This window comes from Oxyura jamaicensis, chromosome 5 (assembly GCF_011077185.1).
Source record: "Oxyura jamaicensis isolate SHBP4307 breed ruddy duck chromosome 5, BPBGC_Ojam_1.0, whole genome shotgun sequence".
In the NCBI taxonomy this organism is placed as follows: Eukaryota; Metazoa; Chordata; class Aves; order Anseriformes; family Anatidae; genus Oxyura; species Oxyura jamaicensis.
Window position 1 is genome coordinate 784737 of NC_048897.1, and position 20991 is coordinate 805727.

At 38.8% G+C, this 20991-nt stretch overlaps 1 protein-coding gene and 1 long non-coding RNA gene across 16 annotated transcripts in view; one reads left to right on the top strand and one right to left on the bottom strand.

Moving 5' to 3' along the window:
• Positions 1–20991, top strand: part of LOC118168589 — a 202658-nt gene that overhangs the window by 154911 nt on the left and 26756 nt on the right. The window lies entirely within an intron of this gene.
• The window catches only part of ANO5 (anoctamin 5), a 54373-nt gene that overhangs the window by 4869 nt on the left and 28513 nt on the right, over positions 1–20991 (bottom strand). For 13 of the 15 annotated variants that reach the window (XM_035329076.1, XM_035329074.1, XM_035329087.1 and 10 more), the window contains 15 exons: positions 18711–18779; positions 17238–17522; positions 16779–16892; positions 15177–15343; positions 14156–14290; positions 12815–12920; positions 12665–12725; positions 11709–11860; positions 7872–7946; positions 6993–7215; positions 4221–4390; positions 3883–3980; positions 3487–3617; positions 1829–2034; positions 490–671 (listed from right to left, as the gene is read on the bottom strand). In XM_035329076.1, coding sequence (XP_035184967.1) covers positions 490–671; positions 1829–2034; positions 3487–3617; positions 3883–3980; positions 4221–4390; positions 6993–7215; positions 7872–7946; positions 11709–11860; positions 12665–12725; positions 12815–12920; positions 14156–14290; positions 15177–15343; positions 16779–16892; positions 17238–17522; positions 18711–18779 — 2174 coding nt within the window. The remainder of the gene's footprint in view (positions 1–489; positions 672–1828; positions 2035–3486; positions 3618–3882; positions 3981–4220; positions 4391–6992; positions 7216–7871; positions 7947–11708; positions 11861–12664; positions 12726–12814; positions 12921–14155; positions 14291–15176; positions 15344–16778; positions 16893–17237; positions 17523–18710; positions 18780–20991) is intronic. The other 2 variants (XM_035329085.1, XM_035329082.1) reach the window with 1 other exon arrangement.

The window sequence follows — 20991 nt, forward strand, 5'->3', positions numbered from 1 at the left end:
CCACATTTCCAGAGATATTTAGTATGGCAACAATTGACTTCAAAGACCACATCTTATTTTCAGCTTTGGAGTCTGAACTGCCCCTTAATGATGCTTCCTTGACCACTGAGGCATTGCAGCCTAAATACCTTGAAAATTCAGTTTGGTGTTGCAATCTTAGGGACATCAATCTCCTCCATCACTCAAAAAATAACAAATAAAAAAATACCAATAGCTTAATTAACTAAAAAAAAAAAAAAAACAAAAGCAAACCACATTAGCCGTAAGATTCTCTTAAAATTTTTTTCTTTTTAAATTATGGGCATGCTCTCTTACCATCTCAAACACTGCCTTTTTAATAACTTAAATGCTGTGTCTTACATTTCAGAAAGAGATGAGAAGACATGACTTAATTTCTAGTAAACTAATTAGATCTGCAGTAACTTTTTTTTTTTTTTTACTGTATTCTAAATAAAGGCACAAAATATTTATCATTATAACAACACCAACCTGCATATGACAAAATTTTCTGGGTTCGTTTTAGGCTTGTTTCTCTCAGGAAAATCGGAGATTAGAAACACTGACAAACTATTGTTTATGTATCCGGACATCGGTGAGTCGTCACTTTCAGAATAAGCGTAGTAGTAAACTAAACGAGGAATCATGTCTGATGTGAATGCAACAATAAAAGCCTGAAAAAGAATTTGGACAAGAAATTAAGCAAGTTCTACACAAAAATTGTGAGCAGATTCATAAAGGCTTTTTGGTACCGACTGTGGCATAAACTGGGATCCACTAAGCAAGGGTGACACTAAGAGGCACCAAATCCCAGATATCTTTTTCTCTAGAAGAGTATTCTGACTTCAAAGTCATTCTTCCCTTTCCTCTCATTTACTAAGTTATCAACTGTTTTTTGCAATGCAGGACATATTCCCGTACTTTCTCAGCCCTAAACCGAATCGTCTTCTGTCAGCATTTACCACACTCCTTGGTGAAAAAAGAGATGCAGGCTAGAATTCTTCCAAGAACAGACAAACTTGAATTCAGAGTGTGAATCAGCCAAGTTATTTTATGAAAAAAGGGGACCCATTTTCTCCAGCTGTATTGAAAGAATTAACAATGGCTACTGCCACGTTTTGCCTGGAAGCATGAGATTCTTGAAATGCTCAGGTACCTTGCTACTTGGGGGTTGGAGTTGGATGATCTTTAAGGTCCCTTCCAACCCGAGCCATTCTGATTCTATACAGTTATATTCAATAGCTGCAGGTGGTTTTGTTGCCTAAGACATTCGCAGATCTGATACTGCTGAATACACTACATTAAAAAGAAGCAACTCTTCTGCTCAGTGGTCTGCTTTACATTACATTCAAGATGAAATACTGAAATACCATTTTGTTTCCAGTGTATAAGGAGTACCCTAAACCACCACCGCTATAGGGGCATCCAAAAGCAGCTGAACTAGCAGCATTCCCACAGAACAGGCCTTACAATAACGAGAGAGAAATGTCATCTGGTAAGCAGACCTAATCCTCCTCTCTTGTTCCTTATGCTCCCCTCTGGATGATCAGTGTGCTTCATCAGACTAAAATTCAGACTGGATTATACCATTACAAAATGCTGAAAAATTTTCATGTGAATGAAAGATTATGGTCCAATGAAATATGGATGCACGTCATCAGCACACAGACAAGCCGAACCACCCAAACAGTTGTACCCTATCTCCATAGGGTAGCATGTGATAAAATTAATACCGTTGATGAAGGAGAAAAAGCATTAGCTGATTTTTAAATCTGCAAACTCCGAGTCCATAAAAGAGTCAAAGCTGACTTAGCGCAGTTAGCTTACTTACGTTAGTGACAACAGATAAGATGGCCATTCCATTCAGGATTTCTTGCCAAACTCCTATGCTATGTGCTTTCGCAGCCACAGGTCTTCTGTACTGAGTGGTTAATTTCCAGGAGTCTACTCGAATCTCCAAGATATTATTCATCAGAGCAAGAAGTGGAGCCAGAGGAAAGGACGCCACAAAGAGCGTAATGAATCCAAACTGAATGACTGCAAGGCAGAAAAGACAATTGCTAACACCTGCCTCTAGTAAAGCACCTTCGGGATGACAATGAAACATTCAACTTGGCCCTTGCAGACAAATGGCAAGCTTCTGTCAGGCTGTACAACAAGTCTCCTCCAGCTCTGCCCAAAGCAAAGTGACAAACTGCCCTAGTCCCAGGCCTGGTCTCTTCAGGCTGCAGCACCAAAAGGGAAGGGAAATTCAGGTCCTGAAAAATGGTGCTGCCAGCAGTGCTGGATACTAGGGCTTTCATCGTGCTGCAGTTCTATTCTCATGAATGGCAAGTAGCTGTAGGGGAAGTGGAACATACTCACACATCAAATTTCTGAATCATGAGAGGAGTTAAAAAAAAAAAAAAACAACACAAACAGTTTTTTCTCTTTTTCTTTTCCTGCAGTTTGTGCAGATTAAGTAAAAACCCAAAGGGTTTCCTATCAGTTAGACTCCTAAATAAGAATGAGGAAATACTTCTATTTTTATTACAACCTTACCTCCACCTATTGTTAATGCTTTAGACAAAATATTAATGCCAATTTTCCACTGGGGAGTCTTAACTTAGTTTAAGAATTGTAAATAAAATACATAAATGATCACTTTAGTCGTTACCAAAATGAAAGAAATCAATTACCAGGCATGACTAACAAAATCCATTGTTCTTTGAGTGTGAATTTCACAAGATCACAGCACTTCATGAATCGTCACCAAGTGTACGAAATGACAATAATATAGCCTCACTAGTACTGTAATCAATCTAGAATACTTAAAATTGCAAGGGACCCCTTTTTAACCAATTCTTTCCTTCTAATAGACAAATATATATGTATGTATATATATATAAATATAAATATATTTTAAGTATCCTTAAGTTTTAGTTTTCTGCATTTCTTTTTCTAATTTCTCGGGTTTTGTAAACTAGTTTCGTATGCTGATCTTGTTCGCATGACCCCTGAAAAAACTTTTTCTGTTATTTGTGCTCCCTCTGCTGGTCTACTGGACAGTATCACAGCACAGCGCAAACTAAATAGATTCTCTCTGATCTGGTTCATAGATCTCACATCCGCAGCTTAAACCCCACAGCATATTTGCCATTCATCCCATGCTTTGAATTTCCACTGACATCAGCTGATAATGTGCTTGGGAACAAGAACGGGATACAGTCTGAGACAGCTGGCTGCGCTAAGAATAATGTTCACCATTTGAATGAGTGAAACAGTGTTCGCAGTGTTTCTATGAAATTCCATCCGCTGCATTTGAAGATACAAAGACAGCTTTTTTTTTTCCCTTCTCCATTTTGGGCTGGCCTATTTAATTGGTTTCCAGCTATTAATCCTTTACTGTTTACCATATGAAAATGGTGCCATCAACCTTCAACAACTTTTCTCCTACATGTCAATACAAAGTGCATTGTCCTCATTCTGAATGTGTATTTTTAAACTTACCCATTTCTAGATATTCATAGAATAGGCCCAAGGCTCCAAATGTCTGCAGATCGTGGTCCTGCTCCCAGCGACTATACAAATTTTCTGGATTATTTCTGGCCTTCCGTCGTCCCCACCAGTTACAAATCCAACTGCAAATGCAGAAAAAGTTAATAATGAGACAAACAGATCAAGGCTCCCTTTTTATAAACAAACTCCTTGTCGCAATACGCTTTTACAAACATGGCTTTCAAAAAAAGAGGCAAAAGCCTTTATAAAACTGTCTACTTCCTATGCAGTTAATTTGCATACAGTATTTTTTATTGATTCATCATATGGCAATGCTCACTAGCCAACACTTGTTTCCAGTAATTTCCTCTGTCCACAACACAGGCATCTTAGTGTAAGAGAACTTACGGTACAATGGCCTCTTGGATATTTCCCCAGATCTGCTTGCCAGCCATGACTATGGTGAGCTGTGTCGTCAATTCTATCAAGCAGCCTGCAGGATCACACTAATAGAGACGGATTGGGGGATTAATGGACATGAATAACTGACATTAGCCAGATAAAATACATCTTACAGCTCTATAAGTGAAAGAAAGAAGTTCTTAAAGATTATTAAGACAATGCTTAATTTTCACCTGGACTACCAGTTAAAATATCCTTTTCACCAAAGCTGTTAGTGAAGGACATTAAATGCTCAACATGCTTGATAAAGAGCGTGCTAAAATGTCATGATCAAAAATTCCTACCTCTTCATTTCGCCAGCGATTGAACATGTATGTGTATGCACCTGGATAACCAACAAACTTCCCTTTGAAGAATGCCACATAGAAGCAGGATGAATAGTAGTTGACAAACTGGAACAGGAACATTTTCATAGTGAGCCTGTTCTCATACTCCATATGAGTTCTGGGAATCTCTGTGAAAAGAGAAAACAGCAATTTTATTTTCCTTTATTCCCTGAAAAGGGTATAGTTTCATAAATACTTATCACCCACAGTGACTTTACATCCCCCAGAAAATGAAAACAAAAACAGCCCTCCAAACTCAGTTCAGCAGATGGAGCACCTGTCCTCAGACACCCTACCCTTAATTACAGTGCAATGCTCTGAGTAGGCAGGCAGGTGGGATTCCTTCTTGAAATGTTTATTGGCTTCTTGATACTATCTGCTATCACTTGTAGCATCCCCAAATATTTCATCTCAGAAACAGGCACATCTCAAACATCAACTAGCAGGGGCTCCTAGAGTATGATAATTCTAATGTTGGCAATGCACAAGGTAAGGAATATTTTTGCATTGTGGCAGAGGAGTATGTTACGGTACTGCTTCTTCTATGTGCAGTATGTACGTGACTTAAATTGACATCAGGCCTCTGAATTATGAAGCTCGTAGTGGGGGGAAGAACAGGTGAGGATACAAGCTGCCCAGGAAAGTGGTGGAGTGTCTTTCCTTAGAGGTATTTAAGAGATGTGTGGAGGTGGCAGTAAGGGATGTGGTTTAGTTGATGGGACTCGGTAGGTCAGGTTGATGGTTGGACCTGGTCATCTTGAAGGTCTTTTCAAACCTAATGATTCTGTCATCTTGGTGGCAGTTAACATCACAAAGCCTTGGCTTAAGATTTGGCTGCCTCCATTATCACATTTTCCATCATATTTACCTTTTTAAGGTATCAGGGAGCCCTAAGCACAGTATTTATAAAATGATAACATGCAACCAATTCAAGCTGGAAGAAAGGGGAAGAAAATAAACCACAAAAACTGTAATTCCTCTGAATTGGTCAGGATCTGGCAGACATGACCTCACGTGCCCTATGGTACAGTTATCTCACATCTGAGTAATGTTTTCAAGTTTGGTGTAAGTTTGTATGACTGAGGAACAGGTGGTATTTACTAGGAACCTGAAAACAGGCCACTGTAGAGGAAGCAGTACTCAGAAAGGTGAGGTCTTCCTAGGATGCAGCTCATGAACATATTCACATTGTCAGTGGGTTGTTCAAATGCTTACATCAGATACTCAATGTCCAGAACAGAAGAGATAGGTTGTACATTTGCCCAGAAGCATAATCTGGCCTAGCCTTTTTTTTTTTTTTTTTAAGAATTTAAGAGTTAAGGGAGCTACAACAGACACTCCTGACAGATGTAGTCAACGTTTCATAATTCCCATCCTCGGCCACTACTCTAAGCCTTAACTGCAGCTCCCAAGGCTGCCGTAGGAGGGCGGCAGTCCCACAGAAGTAAATGAATGACTTTGCATCTGCTAACTGCTGGCGGTGCTGACAGTTGGGAAATCACTCCTCCACGCTTCGAAGCAGGAAAACAACATGACAGCCTTCATGCTCGTAAATCGTGCCTTTCAAGAAAGAAAAACTAAAGATTTCTGTTATTTTTGCTAGGGGCGATTTTACTTATTACTTGTTCTGTTTTTCCTTGGTCTAATTAGGCCAGGGGAGGTAAGCAATACACATCTGAAATGAGATGGGCCAGAATTAATCAAAATGAAGCCAAAGCAACATCCCAGTAAGTTTCTGCAACACATGCTTTCCAATTCTTAATTCCACTTCTAAAATGTCATTAGAAAAGATCACCCAACTGTTTTTATGACAGCTGTACATACTACAAATATCCAGTAATTTTCAGCTCCCTACATGCCCCCATTCCTGCTGAGTATTCTGTGAACGGTGCTTCTTCTTGTGAAGCACCTACAAGGACTTGTATGTATAAATCGTTAAGGGCAAACAAAAAAATACATAGGAAGGTCCCTAGGGAAGGACAGATCCGCCAAGCAGGCAGCAAAGAAAACCTGCCGCAAAACTAGGAGATCTTTCTGCATCTGCCTTCCAGCAAGCTCCTCCAGCTCTGGAGCGAGTCTACTGAAAATAATGCTGCCAATGGCCGTACCCACAATGACAGATCCTCAGCTCAAACGCTTCTCAACCTATTCAATCTCTGCCTTGAATCTAACTCCAAATCTGTAAATCCATACCTAAGAGAAGGTATATTAAGTAAAAAACATACTGAAACATGTACACCATTCTATCCCCCATTCTCCTACCCACCCTTCTCCCTCCAAAGTAACAAACATGATTATTTAATGTTTTGTTTAGAAACACTGTCTGTTGAAAAGCTGCAATCTCTTCTTAAGAATACATCCTCAGGATTTCTAATTGAAATACTGGGAAGTCAAGACATCTTTAATTCTGTTTGGTGACTCTAACATAATGAATTTTTAATTATGTTCTGACCTGTGATCACCTCTGTTAGACTAGTTTTAATATATGCAAACATTGTAACATGATAAAGCAGTTTATGGTAACTATTCAAATGCAAGGAAAATGTTTAACGTGGCCATGGATACATGGAGTCATTGTTGCTAACCACAAATTTACGTCCAAAATTACTGAGAACCCCTGGACAGTTGGACACGGTGATCTTTGCAGGTCCCCTCAACTGCTATTCTCTTCTAGATAGCTCCAACATCCAGCCATTCCTTCAGAGTTCTGTCTTTGTTTACACTGCTTACCCATATCAGTAATCCAGATAGCTATTCTCTCATATATGAAATTCAGTATCATGATGATGACAAAGTTCAGGCAAGAGGCTGTGACCGAAGTTGCCAGCTGAGGGGTCAGTAATCCACTGATGGGCTGCAGAGTTTGAGTGTTTTCCATGAGGCTGGCAAAGGCGGCATACACTGCAAGACGATACACAATCACAGCTATCATGCTAGCTATGATCAGAGACACCTAAGGAAAGGACAGAAATGTCAGACACACACCTCTATATAGATATAAACCCATGCATCTTTTGAAATAAGTTCATCATCATGCTTTATACTCTAAAGTTTATTCTTAAGGGTATGAGTTTAGCAGCACTGGAATGCAAAGTACACCACAGGTAAAATACTTGGTTATATTAGACACATTAAAGCCACAAAAATTCTTTTGTTAACAGAAGTAAAGCAGACATTCAAAAAAATTGTGCAGAAGGATACAAACTCAAAAATGGAGATGGAAAAGACATGTTAGATCATATTGTCCACCCTGAAATTCACTCTACAGTTATTTCTATAAAGAAATATGTTGTTACTTCATTGTAGTGAATAATATATTATTTTCACCTTTACTGCACATTTTTTCACTGTTGCTTGGTAACGGCATGTAAGCCAGAGAACAAGTTAGCCCTATGCTAAAACGTCCCATCAAATTACTAGTTAATGACAGATTTCCAAGGTTTCTTATCTTTGTCCACTGAATTGAACTGCATTTTGCATGACCGCAAGAAATCAGCAGGACAATAATCCAAGGGAAGCGAACACACTAGTGTATGTGTTAATGCCATAATTAGTGATGATCAGTAAGTGTGATCAATGTTAATGGGATAATTCAAAGAAGATGCTCACCCAGAACAACACTGTAGTTCCTGAGATGCAGAACCGCACAGCCTGGCTAGTTAGAGGCAAGTAAGGCTCCATCTCCTGAAACAGTCAAGCAAGCACAGCATAGTTCACAGATCCATAAACTTATTCCAACATCAAGCAGCACAAAGAGCTCTCAACAGCTGTGGGAAAGTGACCACATCCAAGGAAAACCACTCACAACCCCTCTCTCTACAAGGGCAGGTATGACATCATTTTGAATGTGCTGAACAAAAAAAAAAATCCAAAAAGATCAGGACCAAAGGGGCCGTAACAATGCTAAAAGTCAAGGCAGTACCTGGAAGGAATGGTTAAACCTTTGCGAAAATCAATCCATAGCTGAAGGAAAAAGACCAACTGCTTCATTGCGTGAACAGGGCAGAACTGTAATGCCAGGTCAGCTGTCATACAGCACTGAGTTCAAAACCGGACTGTTTTTTAACAAATCGTTTGTGTCAGGGTTTCTTAATGATCATGTAATTGGATGTACCATGTTTTTCCACACAGCCAGAAAGCATTTTCTTCCACTCCTTCAATATACTTATTTTTGTATTGAAGAAATGGCTGCATTCATTAGTTGCCAACCGCTGCTGCAGCATCAGGCAGCTAGGTCTTACCCAAAAGAGTATTCCCACATAGCACAAGAACAGTTTTCCATGTTCATGTAAAGTTTTCTCTTTCACAACCAATTCTAATTCCTAAAATACCAGATCACATGTGTTAAGAAATGACTGTTTCAAAATCCATGCCAACAGAAAAAAATCAGTGGCAAGTAATCTGAGTTTGATAAATCTTTGGGCCAGGGTACTGTAGCATACTTCTTATCCTCTTGGAGGAAGGAACTTTGATTGCTACAGGCCAGCGCAATATCAATCGTTCCACTGTTGTTTTTTGATGGCAGCATTATTTAACCAATGAGCAGGTTGATAGAGATGTCACTGTTACAGGTCTAATTTGCTGTACTCTCATGAGAAAGTAAAATATAGTGCCTATATCTGCCTAGAGTACATTACTAAGCACATTTGTCAATAAATACTTCAGCCTCTGATTATTACCAGTTTTTTTTGATGATGGCAATAGTTTGAGGCTATATCAATAGAACTATAAAAACAGCTGAAGAGAAGATATGAGCATAGATATCAGGTGACTTTACGTAGGCGCATAACGTTTTATACCTATTATGCATTAATAAATATTTATGTTCTATACTAGGGAACAAACGTCTTCGATTCTAGGCTTCTTGAACAGTTTTCTGCTTTGGAACAAAATACAGATAATAATATGCAATGACTGAGTAATTTTGAATTGAATGTTATTTATTTAGATAGAGATTCAATTGTAATCAACAAAGGCAGATTTTAGTTATGATCTAGTTAAATAGTTCAGCACTGTAAGGATGATACTAATACAATTTTAATAGCAAATGAGATGTTAATTCATTCCTCAAGATGGCAAATTTCTATTTCCCTGCACCTTGAACCTTGAATCATGGCCAGGAGTAATGAAGAAATAGTTTTCTGGTAGAAGCAAAGCTAGCCTTGGGATGCAAGAAACTCAGTGACCTGTGTCCATATCATCTTACCCAGTCTGCAGAATTAATTTTTTTTTTTCAATTACTGTTCAGTATTACATATTATCTAATGAAACGGAATTATGCTAAGGTGTGGCTAACCTGTATGACCTGCTTTAACTGGGCATTGATAAGGATCACTGCTAAACTCTGCTGCACAAAAGCTTCTGAAAATCCACCAAGGCAATAAATGTATGTGTCATAAAATAGAGGATTATGCAGTCATTGAATTTTTATGGCAGCTGTTAATGCATAGTTACAAAGCACAGAACTGTGCACTATCTCAGTCTTAGATAAGAAAAAAATATATCAAGGTCCAACTTCTACTTCTTTCCTAAATCAATTTCAAATAAGCCATCTACAAGATCTGCATGAATTTAGAGAGAGAACAGTCTCTTCCCTCAAGACACAAATGCATCTAACCCATGCCATCCTGGGCTGTCATCGGCTGTGGCCAATTCACCTCAACAGACTGCAGGTTTTGGACCCTGCCATAATACGTAACCACTGCCCACAAGCCAGTCCAGTACTTCCTTGCCCTCACACAACCATTGCAGTACTTTACCTCAGAGCACATGAGGGCCCTGAACTGCCTCTGTGATTCCCCCTGCTCTTTCCTTCAACTGCAGCAGAACCACTGTGCTTCAGTTGGTTTTTGTCACTGTGCAGTTATGTAAGAAAGCAGAGGTTTTCAACCTAAGCATACACAGGGAGGCAAGCTAGCAAGTAAACAACAGGTAGGTATCTGTTTGCAATTAGCTGAACTAGCTCATCAAAAAATGAGGGTTTGCCTGAAGGCATTTTCCTGAGTATGCAGAAAGCAACACCTTGGCAGAGATGTGCTCAAAATCATAGTGCTTCTCCTCAAAGATCTCTGTGTGACTACAGCATACAAGTTGCTGGTATAAGAACACAGCATTAATACTGCATCTGCAGAAGAGGAAGGAGAGACAGGAAAAAAACCATATATGCTAATTTTACTTCTCATATCTCCTAATAATTAAGTAGACAGCCTTGAAAGACAGGCCTACTGTTTACGTAACAATGCTCTGACTAAGCTTCTGTTTCTTTTCTGAAGACTGTGTCACCTTATTATACTCATGACTAGTGAAAATAAATTATTTATAGACAGTTCAAGGAAAAGCAAGGTTGATTTCAAAATACTTCAAATTAAGGAGGTAGATAATGTATTGGAATGCAACCATCCCATCCCTAAATTTGTCAAATAACTCCTTACCTAAATTAAATGTAAATGAAGAAGAGTTCAATAGTGTGGTTAATTATCTCTATTAGATTTCAGACAAAAAGCTTCAGCAACTTTCATCTCTCTAGTGTTTCCCAAATAACGTGTTTGCGTGTCAAAAGAAAAAAAAAACACAACTAGCCACGCTTGCATATCTTTAGATCAAGAAGACTGCTCTTGCAAAGGGGTGAGAAAGGATGCTTTTAAATGTGTGAAGATTTCAGACTGATATCTTGAAGTGTAAAGAACACCATACAGATGGTGAAAGATGTAAACTCCACCACTGTATTCCTGATTTCATATATCTATTTCCTGTGGAAGTTAACATCATTAGAGAATAATTAATGAAAATTATAAACACACCCCAGAGACAAAAAAAAAAAAAAAAAAAAAAAAAGTTCTCATTTATTCTCTGTCAAAAAACCTAGACAACAAAGACACCTGCAGGAAGACAGCAACAGTCTGAGACGGGACGTGCCTGTCACGTGCGAGAGGCTGATGTGCTGAGAGCCCTCAGTTACTGGTAACCTCAGACGGGAAAGTGCAGCTGCACCGCTTTGTGCCCTGAAACACAGGGCTGTTAGCTGCAGGACTCACTGACAATAACAAGGCTATGTTGCTTTCAGCACCTGACACATTTTTCTCTCGCCCAAGTCAAGGTGTGCAAAGCTCAGTACTCACCAAGTGAATGTCTTCAGTGAGAAAACAGTGTGTTACTGAATGCTGCTTTGGTATTCGGTGCATTCAGTGAGGCTGCAGAGAGTGTAGTTGGGATCATGTTCTACGAATGTAAGCCATGCTGATTTGCCATCACAAATGTCGTGTGCAGAGGGCCTGCCCTACTCCAGTTTAAAAGTCGCACTGCTTATATATCACACAAATTTTTACTTAGCAATTAGATACAGAACTCAAGCACTATCAAAATTATCTATGTAACTGAATTTGTACATAACTGAATTTGCATTCATGTCCATTCAGATAATGTACACTACCCAGTAATCTCCATTACCTGAGTTACAGGATTCTTCTTCTTTTGCGTACATTTGGCCTCGTACTCTGGCCTCAGCTGGAGTTGTTGCTGTTCCTCTTCAAAATCAACCAAATCCCACTCATATTTCAGTCTAGCTTGCCGTCTCTTCCAAAACTCCAAGAAAAGCGTAACTGCAATTTGGAAGTGTTAAGTATAGTTATAATAGAAAAGCAAACAATTTTATGAACCAAGTTAAACTTGTTTCTGCATTGGCTCCCCTCCAGACAGGGAATGTCTTATGCTTTACATGGTCATGAATTAGTTTAGCTTAAGTTTGTTATTAAATATCAGAGAGAACTGATACCATATATAAAATAAACAACTATAAAAGTTATACTATTATATGATGCTCAAAAGGCCTTTTATAAACTACTTTAAAATGTAAACCTTTGGTAATCTGATTGCTCTTATTTGAGCTGGAGAGACTTTATGGTTCATACAATCACAGGAAACCTTATCTTGAGCAGTTCTAAAGTCTTTTAGTGGTACTTCCTGAATGAGTAATCCACGCTTAAAACCAAGAGAAGCTGAGGAAAACAGCCGTACAAAATCAGCTTATTCAAAATTGTTTTGAGAAATCTTTGAAAAAGGTTAGTAGCTGACATCCTTTGATAACAAATACACGAACTGCCCTTCCATTCGCACAGATTTCTGTATGTTACTGAAAGCTCTGTATCCCAACTGAAGATTTCATTATATTTCATGTTTATCTATTTGTGCGTGTATGTGCATATATATATATATATACACACATGCACACACACACACATATATATTTGTTGGTTATATTTGTGTCCTTTTTTCACTTTTGCATCTGAGGCAGAATACTAAAGCAAAGCCATTCACCCTCTTCCTTCACACCTCCAGTGTCCCTACGCACTTTGGCGAAGATCTCTATATTGCTTAACTTAAAACTTGTTAGCAAATGTACTTACCCCATATGCCCATGAAAATTGCAAAAAAAAGAGTTGCCACGTTGTCAAACAAATGGGAATACTGCAACAGAACACATAGGAACAGTTCAGTAACAAAACAATGCTCAGCCCGATCAAAAATGAGAAGTGGCTGAAGAACCAGGTACAGACCTCTGAGGACTCGCACGTGGTGTTTAGTCTCCAGTACTCACACTCCCGGTCACAAAGAGGACACATAATGATTTCTCCTCCAATTGCAGGGTCACAGATTTCTTTTCTGAGGACAAAAAAGTTGATCAGTGGCTGTTCTTGTAGCATCTTAAGAGCTGCTACATAAAAGTCATTCCCCAAAAAAGACAAATGTCCAAGTTTGATTTGTTCAAAGCTCAGTATTTGCAGCTTCACAGAGAATATGCCAAGCCTTGTCATTATTATTGGTGTTAACCTGTAGTTAGTCAGGGCAAGCCAAGTAAAAGCAGCTGCTGCAAGGAAGAGAAAGAGCTCTTCGCTTTGTATGGGCATTCTGATTTTTTTCCAGTAATGAATCAGAGGTCTGTAAGGAGCTGTACAGCACTTGCACTGCTTTCAGGTGAGACACAAGCCACATTATTTTCCATCAAGTTAGTAATGTGCTCGTAACACCTTTTCGAAAAGGAAAGGTGTTAATTCAACTTGGATATCTTTAGTGTTACTTGTTATTTAAATTTAACAACTACGCTGAGTGAATTTTACGATCCTGTGTATACTTGAACATGTATAGCAGTATTCCCAGGTCAATTCTGAACATAAGTTACGTTTGAGACACCTAAGTCTCCAAATGGCGTGATACAATAGAATGGGTGCAGTGATATTCTGTGTAGAAACATAGGTAAAATGCCTGTTGCTGAGCTTTAATTTATGAAAATATCTTTTACAGTTAGAACTCAGCGTTTTCTCAAATCCTTATAAAAAACAGTAAGCTATGAAGTATCACCCCACATCCCTGAATACAGTAAATCTTGGAATCCTTGAAGAAACAAATACAATGTTTATTAGTAAAGACGCAAACTGGCTTCTGACATAATTGAGCCAGCTCTGACAGCAGAATACTGCTGATCTGTACTCATGCTTTTGGTAGTTAGTAAAAATGATGACCTACATTAAAATGCCAATAGACTACTCTGCAAGATAGATTAAAATATAAAAGACTAAGCCAACAATTAACACTTGAAAAAAAAATTGAGATACATCAGTGGTATTCTGTAGACCTTATGTGTTGCATGGAATCCTATATAATTAGTTGTTGCCAAATGGCAATAACATATTGCTTTTCACCTGCAAGTCAGGTCTTGCTAGTTAATAGTTACCAGTTCTACACAGGCCGTCCACCACCGTTTAGGTCAATACAGATAGCCGAAGAATAAATTGGTCTGCTTTGAGATTAAAAGTTTGTTATTTTTCTACATGAACAATGTTTTCATAATGCTTAGCTTTTACCATTATAAGCCCAGGAGATTTCAACATTAACCTTACCTGCTCATATTTTCATCCATTGTGAACAAGCCATAAAGAAAGCAGATTACGCCGACAACTGCTGCAAGGAATAGCATCTCAGTGTAAAATCCTAGCCAGGCAAAATAGATTCCAATCTTCTCACCATAGTATTTCCTGAATGCAACAAACAAAAACACAACCATCACAACTGAATAGGGGATACAAAGCACAGCTTAAAACTGCAGTAGAACAAACTATCCAGAGTCAATATGAAGCAGATGGCAAAATTCCCATGTAAAATAAGAAAATCCGTGGATGTACACTCATAAATATGATACTGAAAGCCAGCTGTTGCAAGTTATACAAGTGCAAAGAACAAAACATGGTCTCCTTTGAAACCCCTTTCCCCACCCCAGCGGGAAACTCCATCTTTAAATCCTTTCCTTAGGATAAAGCAAATCAAGATTTATTTTTTTGTTTTTATTTTTTTACTGATCACATAGTTAAAGAGTAATTTATCACAGAAACAAAACTGGTTGTGTAACGGAAGTGCTAACTGTAACCCATGAATAAAGCAATACAGTTGTTATATAGTGTGAGCTGAATCCAAGAGATTTTGGGTAAGGTTAGTTTCAATTTTGGTTTAATGCTGAATTAAGAGTCAGGCTTCAGAAACTGATTTTATCTACATGTTTTCAGAACTATGTTGAAATTTCCAAATTTCAAATCCATTTTAAAAAATTGTGGCAGATAGTTATGATAAAATTCAAGATATTCTTCATGTGTGTTCATCTACAGATTAATTATTTATGAGGTATCTATCAGGAGTGCTGGCTAGGTCATATGAGGCTTAATTTGCAGCACAGCACGTTTCCAATTGCTAGTAAAAAAATATGCTGTGTCCTCCAAAGCCCTGCAGCCCAATTAAGTGTCCAATTCTCATCATATCTTCATCTTACAAGTGGTAAAAAATTCCCAGCTGGAAACATCTACAAATCAATACAAGCTTGTATTACAGTGAACACCAAATAAATATGATAAAACACATATGATATTTTACCTGATGAGATCCAAAGGCTGCTCTTTGTAGAACCGTAAGAAACGGGCCCACTCCATATAGAGTGTGTACCTCTCATTGTCACAGTTTGGATCGCTTGCCTTTTTCCAGTACTGACACTGTGAGCAAATCAGAGGAAAGGCAAAACAGCTCATCGACAGATTCAAACACTAAATTGAAAGAAGTGAGCATTAATAATGGTGTACACCTCTGAACTTAGTGCCAGTTAAGATGATCTGATATTCACTCAATCACACTCTGCTTCAATACTTCAAGTAGAAACCTCTTCATATATGCAATGTTTTAAGATAATATGCATTTTCGACATGAAGTTGACCTATGCTGTACGTAGCCACTTCGTGTTATCTTACAACCAGTGTTGCGCTAGTACAACACAGGCACCATGTACACATTGCTCCAGTAGATTACTGCAATAAATGGTTTGTTCCTTTACACTGGTGTAGCATATGGAGCTGCAGAAATTCAAGTTTCTCTGAAATTGAAAACCACTATTTTACTCCTGCTTCAGTAAAAATGATGTAAATTTAAATCCTGTACATCAGAATCAGGCTTTCAATATAAATTCCACAGGCAGTAGCATTTCACGGAGGGTTGTAAACAAAGGGGATATAAATCAAAGTTGGTTCCAGCCTCTAGACCCTGCACTATAGTGCACTCAGTGCTGTGTTTTTTGAAGTTGTAATGCAAAGAGGAGCAAAATGAAATTCTGACACTAATTGACTTCAGTAATGGTCATCACTATCATATATCCACCTGCCAAATGCCAAGGAAACATAGGAACTTGGTCAGTTTCCTAGAAATTAAATGGCATAGAATTACCATAATTTCTCATAGCTCTTTTAATTTTATGCCACAGAACTCAGCTGTTTAGAAACATTTGGCAGTTCAGTTTGTGATCTTATTTTTCCTTTTTTTCTGAATGCTTCTTAATCACCAAGAAAAGCATGCAAATTGGTTTCTAAGTAGAAATCAAGAAGTATAAGTAACATAAATTTTGCATTGTCAAACTATTTTAAAGTATTAAATAATTTGTCAATGATTTGTAAGGCTACCTCATGATTTGGGAAGCTTGTCTTACAATTTAAGGTTGATTGCACGTGTATAGAAAAGATAATTGTACAACTGCACTTTATTACCTGTTTTTTGGTACTCCCAACACTATGACATACCTTCCAGCAGCCGTACAGCCTAGACTCTCATCAGCTCAACTTATCCCCTGTAAACCTACAGAATATCCATTTATCTTTTTTTTTTTTTAAAGGGATCTTCCTAACATTTTACCGCATAATCTGTATCATGAACATTATAGTATATTCCTGTGCATTAAGTTTGCTACAAATTATGTGACTGACTTTCTAAGTTACACCCCAGAAACTCATCTGTAGGAAGAAACATTTCAGCACATAAAAGCCATACGGTGAGGCTGGCAGATATTTCTTGTGAATTGTAAAACTGAATCAATTACCAGGACAAACTGAAGGGTTTGAGTACGTTTTCATTTCTGCTGGAAACGGCAATATCACAGTAGGTAAAAGATTAAAACATTGGGAAATGCTCGAGGGAGCAGAAAGCTAAAATACTTACATCATGAAGAGGATATGCAGCTGAATATGTGCCATTATTTAGCAGTCTTTTAATGCCAAACTTTTTCTTCCCTTCTTCTGTTCCATATGGACAACGTGTAAGAATATAATTAACCTGAGATTCAAACACATGAAATTCAATCCTTCCCTGCTTTAAGGCCACTAAACAGAACCCTACACTGGCTGTGCACTGTGTATGATCTGCAAGAATATACAAAGGAAGAAGTATTTCTTCACAAGGCCTGACCCTGTGAGACTGTGAAGGGCAAGCCTGCCCTGTGAAGTCTAGAAGATCCGCTCTCACAAATATTTCATCATTCTAAGAAAGATGAGCAGATACTTAGGCTTCCTCATATTTACCCACAGATATAACACTTTATATACTCCTTCCTTGCATGTATATTCCTATGGTTAGTGCAAATCAACTTGTAAATGGAAGTAGACAAATTCATGTACGTACTATTCTGTTCCTCATGGATGGTGAGAAGAAAGTGCTCTCATCGTTAATGAGGTACAGCTCCTGCTTCTCCTTGCTGAACGGTGCAGTGAAGTAATCCGGCTCAGGGTGCATCACCTTCTCGGGAAGCCTGAATGGTGTAAGCATACAGTCCAAGGGGTTCTCCACCATCGAGGGAATATCATTTTCCTTGATGGGAACTTTAATGTTCAGCACTTCTGCGTATGTGATCAGAACCTCCCATGGGGCATGGATCTTGACAAAATAAATCTTGCCATCTTCAGATTCCTGCCCCAGAAGAGTTAAATCTGACATCAGACTACACTGTGCTTTATTGGAAGATTTATCAGAACACTTGTTACACACAATTTATTTCCTTTTAAATATTTTTCTAAGCTTTCAAAATATGATTTTCTTTTTTAGGACTTTCTTTTTTTTAAACACTGAATAGCCTACCTGGATGGTTGACACAAATAATCTGTGCACTCCTAAATGCTCACAAAGGCTTTTTAGACTACATTTATCGTGTACTCTGAGACTTGAACACAATCATTACATTCTGAGTGCATTCAAAATGAAGGGTTTGCTGTGCAGAGCTGACCACTTGGCAATCCAGCTGTCCTTTAGGCCACTGTGGTGGATTTTAAAGCTGCTCTCTTTCCTGGAGGGAGCAGTTTTCATATAGCACAGTAGATCACACAAGACTCCTTGCAACAACATCCTACCAAGAGCTGCAAGATCTGTTACAGCCTTACACCTATGATAAGTAATTATCTTATCACGGGCCTCACCCCACAGTGTATGTCATTGTAGCATTGCTCAGCATGCCACATACACACGCACAGGAGATAACAGCAATCATATTTTAACATATTGCTCAATGAATCTCCATCTGTGGATGTTACAGTGCCTCAGCTTCATCAAGAAGTTATTTTGCTCCATTCAGTCTCTGGCAGGAAAAAAAAAAAAGGTGCTGACTGTCAGCATCCTCTGTTCTCCACTGACAAAGTAAAACAGTGACACTAATCAACCATCCTGACATCGTTACACCAGGGTGCATCCTCAGTGTAATTACAACAGCCAGCGAGCATGTGTTAATCTAGTCACTGAATGCCAAATGGGTTGCAAGTTGTTAGATGAGATTAAACCTCGCTATGAACATACTTCCTATTTACATGGTTTAAGTGAATTCACAGCTATTTTGAAACTGTTTTCTTTTTGTTATGAAATCAAAAGCAGTTAGTTCTTCCTGAAACAAAACACCTTTCGTTAGACAATCCTTAGGAGCCTGCCTGGAAAAATAACTCAAATAGACACGTGTATTTTTTTTCACTTAAGTTACTCATGCTCCATGAAATCTGCTAGAATCTCGTCATTTTTCTAACAGGGCCAAGTGCTTTATGTTTAGTCATTTGCAGGTCTATTTCTTTAGTGTATTTTTTTCCTTGAGATGCCCTTTTTATTTATTTTTTTTACCTTCTTGTCTTCTGTTTCTAGTTCTAAACCAGCCTTCTGCAGATTGCTCTCAAATTCTTTTCTTCTTTCCTGCAGAGAAATAAACACACGTTACTCACCTATGTTAGTAACTAACTGATCAGTGACTGCTGACTTCAACTCCTTCCAAGGGTCCTGATAAAGACCCCTTTACACTACACGACCTTTGTAAAAGCAACCAGCCCAACAGACACAAGCCAGTTGCAGCACACCAGCAGGCTCTCAGCAGCACAAGGGGAATTGTGCTGACCCACAACACCAAACTTACGTGTTCGGAATAGGCTCATAAACTGTGCCACCCTGGGAAGCTGACAATTCAACTCTAGAGTCTTGAGCATTTCTGAGTTGTTAGGAGGGTTATTATGACAATTCAGCAGTATTTCTAGGAGAATGGGAAAAACTGAATAAAAAGAAAAATCCTGGAAGCATTTGAGAAGACTTCTCTGTTATTGTTTACAGTGACATCTCGTCACCAATTTAATGACCCTGCCTGATGTAGATGTTCAGGTACCAATCGCAGACCATTCGAATGCTATGCTTCATCAACTGCTTAGCTGTAAAACTAGATAAGAGTAAAAAATCACCACGTGTAAGCCCACATGTGCTTAGCTTGTGTAAAATCGGCATGGACTTGAGGCAGAGATAAGGAAACCTGCCTGTGGCAGTGCGTGATGGGTGCGTGACCTCCGTGAGTCTGATGCCGAGGTATCCTGCTTCAACTCTGCTTCTTTGCCAAGTAATCCCTAGGCAGTGTCTCTAGGCAAGAACTCCTTCCCCTCCTCTCTGCAGAATTTTTGCTCCTATTGGGAGACTGAATTCACTTCCTTTTAATTACATAACATTTGCTGAAGAACTGCCAGAATAACCACAAGTTCTACTAAATACTGAGCTGTAGCCTCATTAGAAAGCACTAGCTAGACAACCAATTGATTTCTAGCTAAAACCTGCAATGACGTGTGACGTGTTCTATCATAGCCTTATACAACACACACCAAGAAGGAAAAAAAAAGAAAATCTTCAGCCAATTTTATGTTGCTGTGTTTCTGTGAGAAGCAAGGTGACCTAGTTACATCGGAGTTTACACGAACTACTTAGATTAATGAACAGACTGAATAATAGGTTTAATGGCCCTCAGATCTATGCTAAAATGTGTTGCTCTATCCACTGTGTTACTGGCATTGCATTTTAACCTCTAACATCTGATTTTGCCAAATACCATTAGTTATTAAATTAGACACTAACCTAGAGGAACTTGGGAATCATGGTGAATCCTGAGGATTACTGAGGCAAACGCAATTCCGTGCATTTCTTTTAAGTAATCTACCCCACAAACCTGCCTACATGCACCTGTAGCAACACCAGAGAACTTGTTTGCTGACCTGCTGATCTGGGAGAAAACAATACAAGTAAGAGGTGATTTACAATTACATTCAGAAGTGGTATATAAAAGCTGATATTCAAGCCTCGTATCCAAAGCTATGTGCTGCCCTGGCTTACATTTTCTCCAAACAAAGCACACTGCCGTGCGTTCTTCCCCTGGCAAACACTGGAGGAGATCCAAGCGAGTCAGCCCAGAGGTTCTCTGCCACCAGACGCTCAGCAGCCAGCTCCTCCTTGATCTGTGCAGCTCAGCAATAGACAGAGCCAAAGGATATGGCCCTGATTACTGAGCTCTTCTTACTATATATTTAGCATGATATATTGAAGTGCTCTAATAGAAAGTACTCTTTTTACCACCTTGCTGTTCTCGTAAGCCACCTTCTCTGAAAGACATGTGAATGTACTGTCCTTTGCAGCCACCTGAAACAACCACCTTTAAAAGGAAATCAATCTGCCAGAAAAACAAACAGAACTAAAACATTACTCCCCTTTCTTGTCAAATACTGAATTTCTTCATATTGCTATGAAAGGCTTACATGGGACAAAATGTACTCTTGGCCCAGTGCCACTTTTTGTGCTTTTAATATATACACGTAACAATTTTAAGCTCACTCCCTCAACCCTAAAAAGCCACACTCGGGGGCACATACTTGGGATTCCACTACAGACCCTGCCCTGCTGTCACAGGGCGGTGATGGAAGATAATCCCGTGATTAGGCCAGTGATAGTGGGCTCATTCCCCTCCCCACGTTTTGTTTAAATACAGTTCTTAAACCTCTCAGAAGCATCTGCAAAAGGCAGAAACCACATTTTCTGAGACCACTGTGGCCCTCAAAGGATAGCGGGGGATACAGCCTTTACCTCTCCCAGCACACTGTGGCTA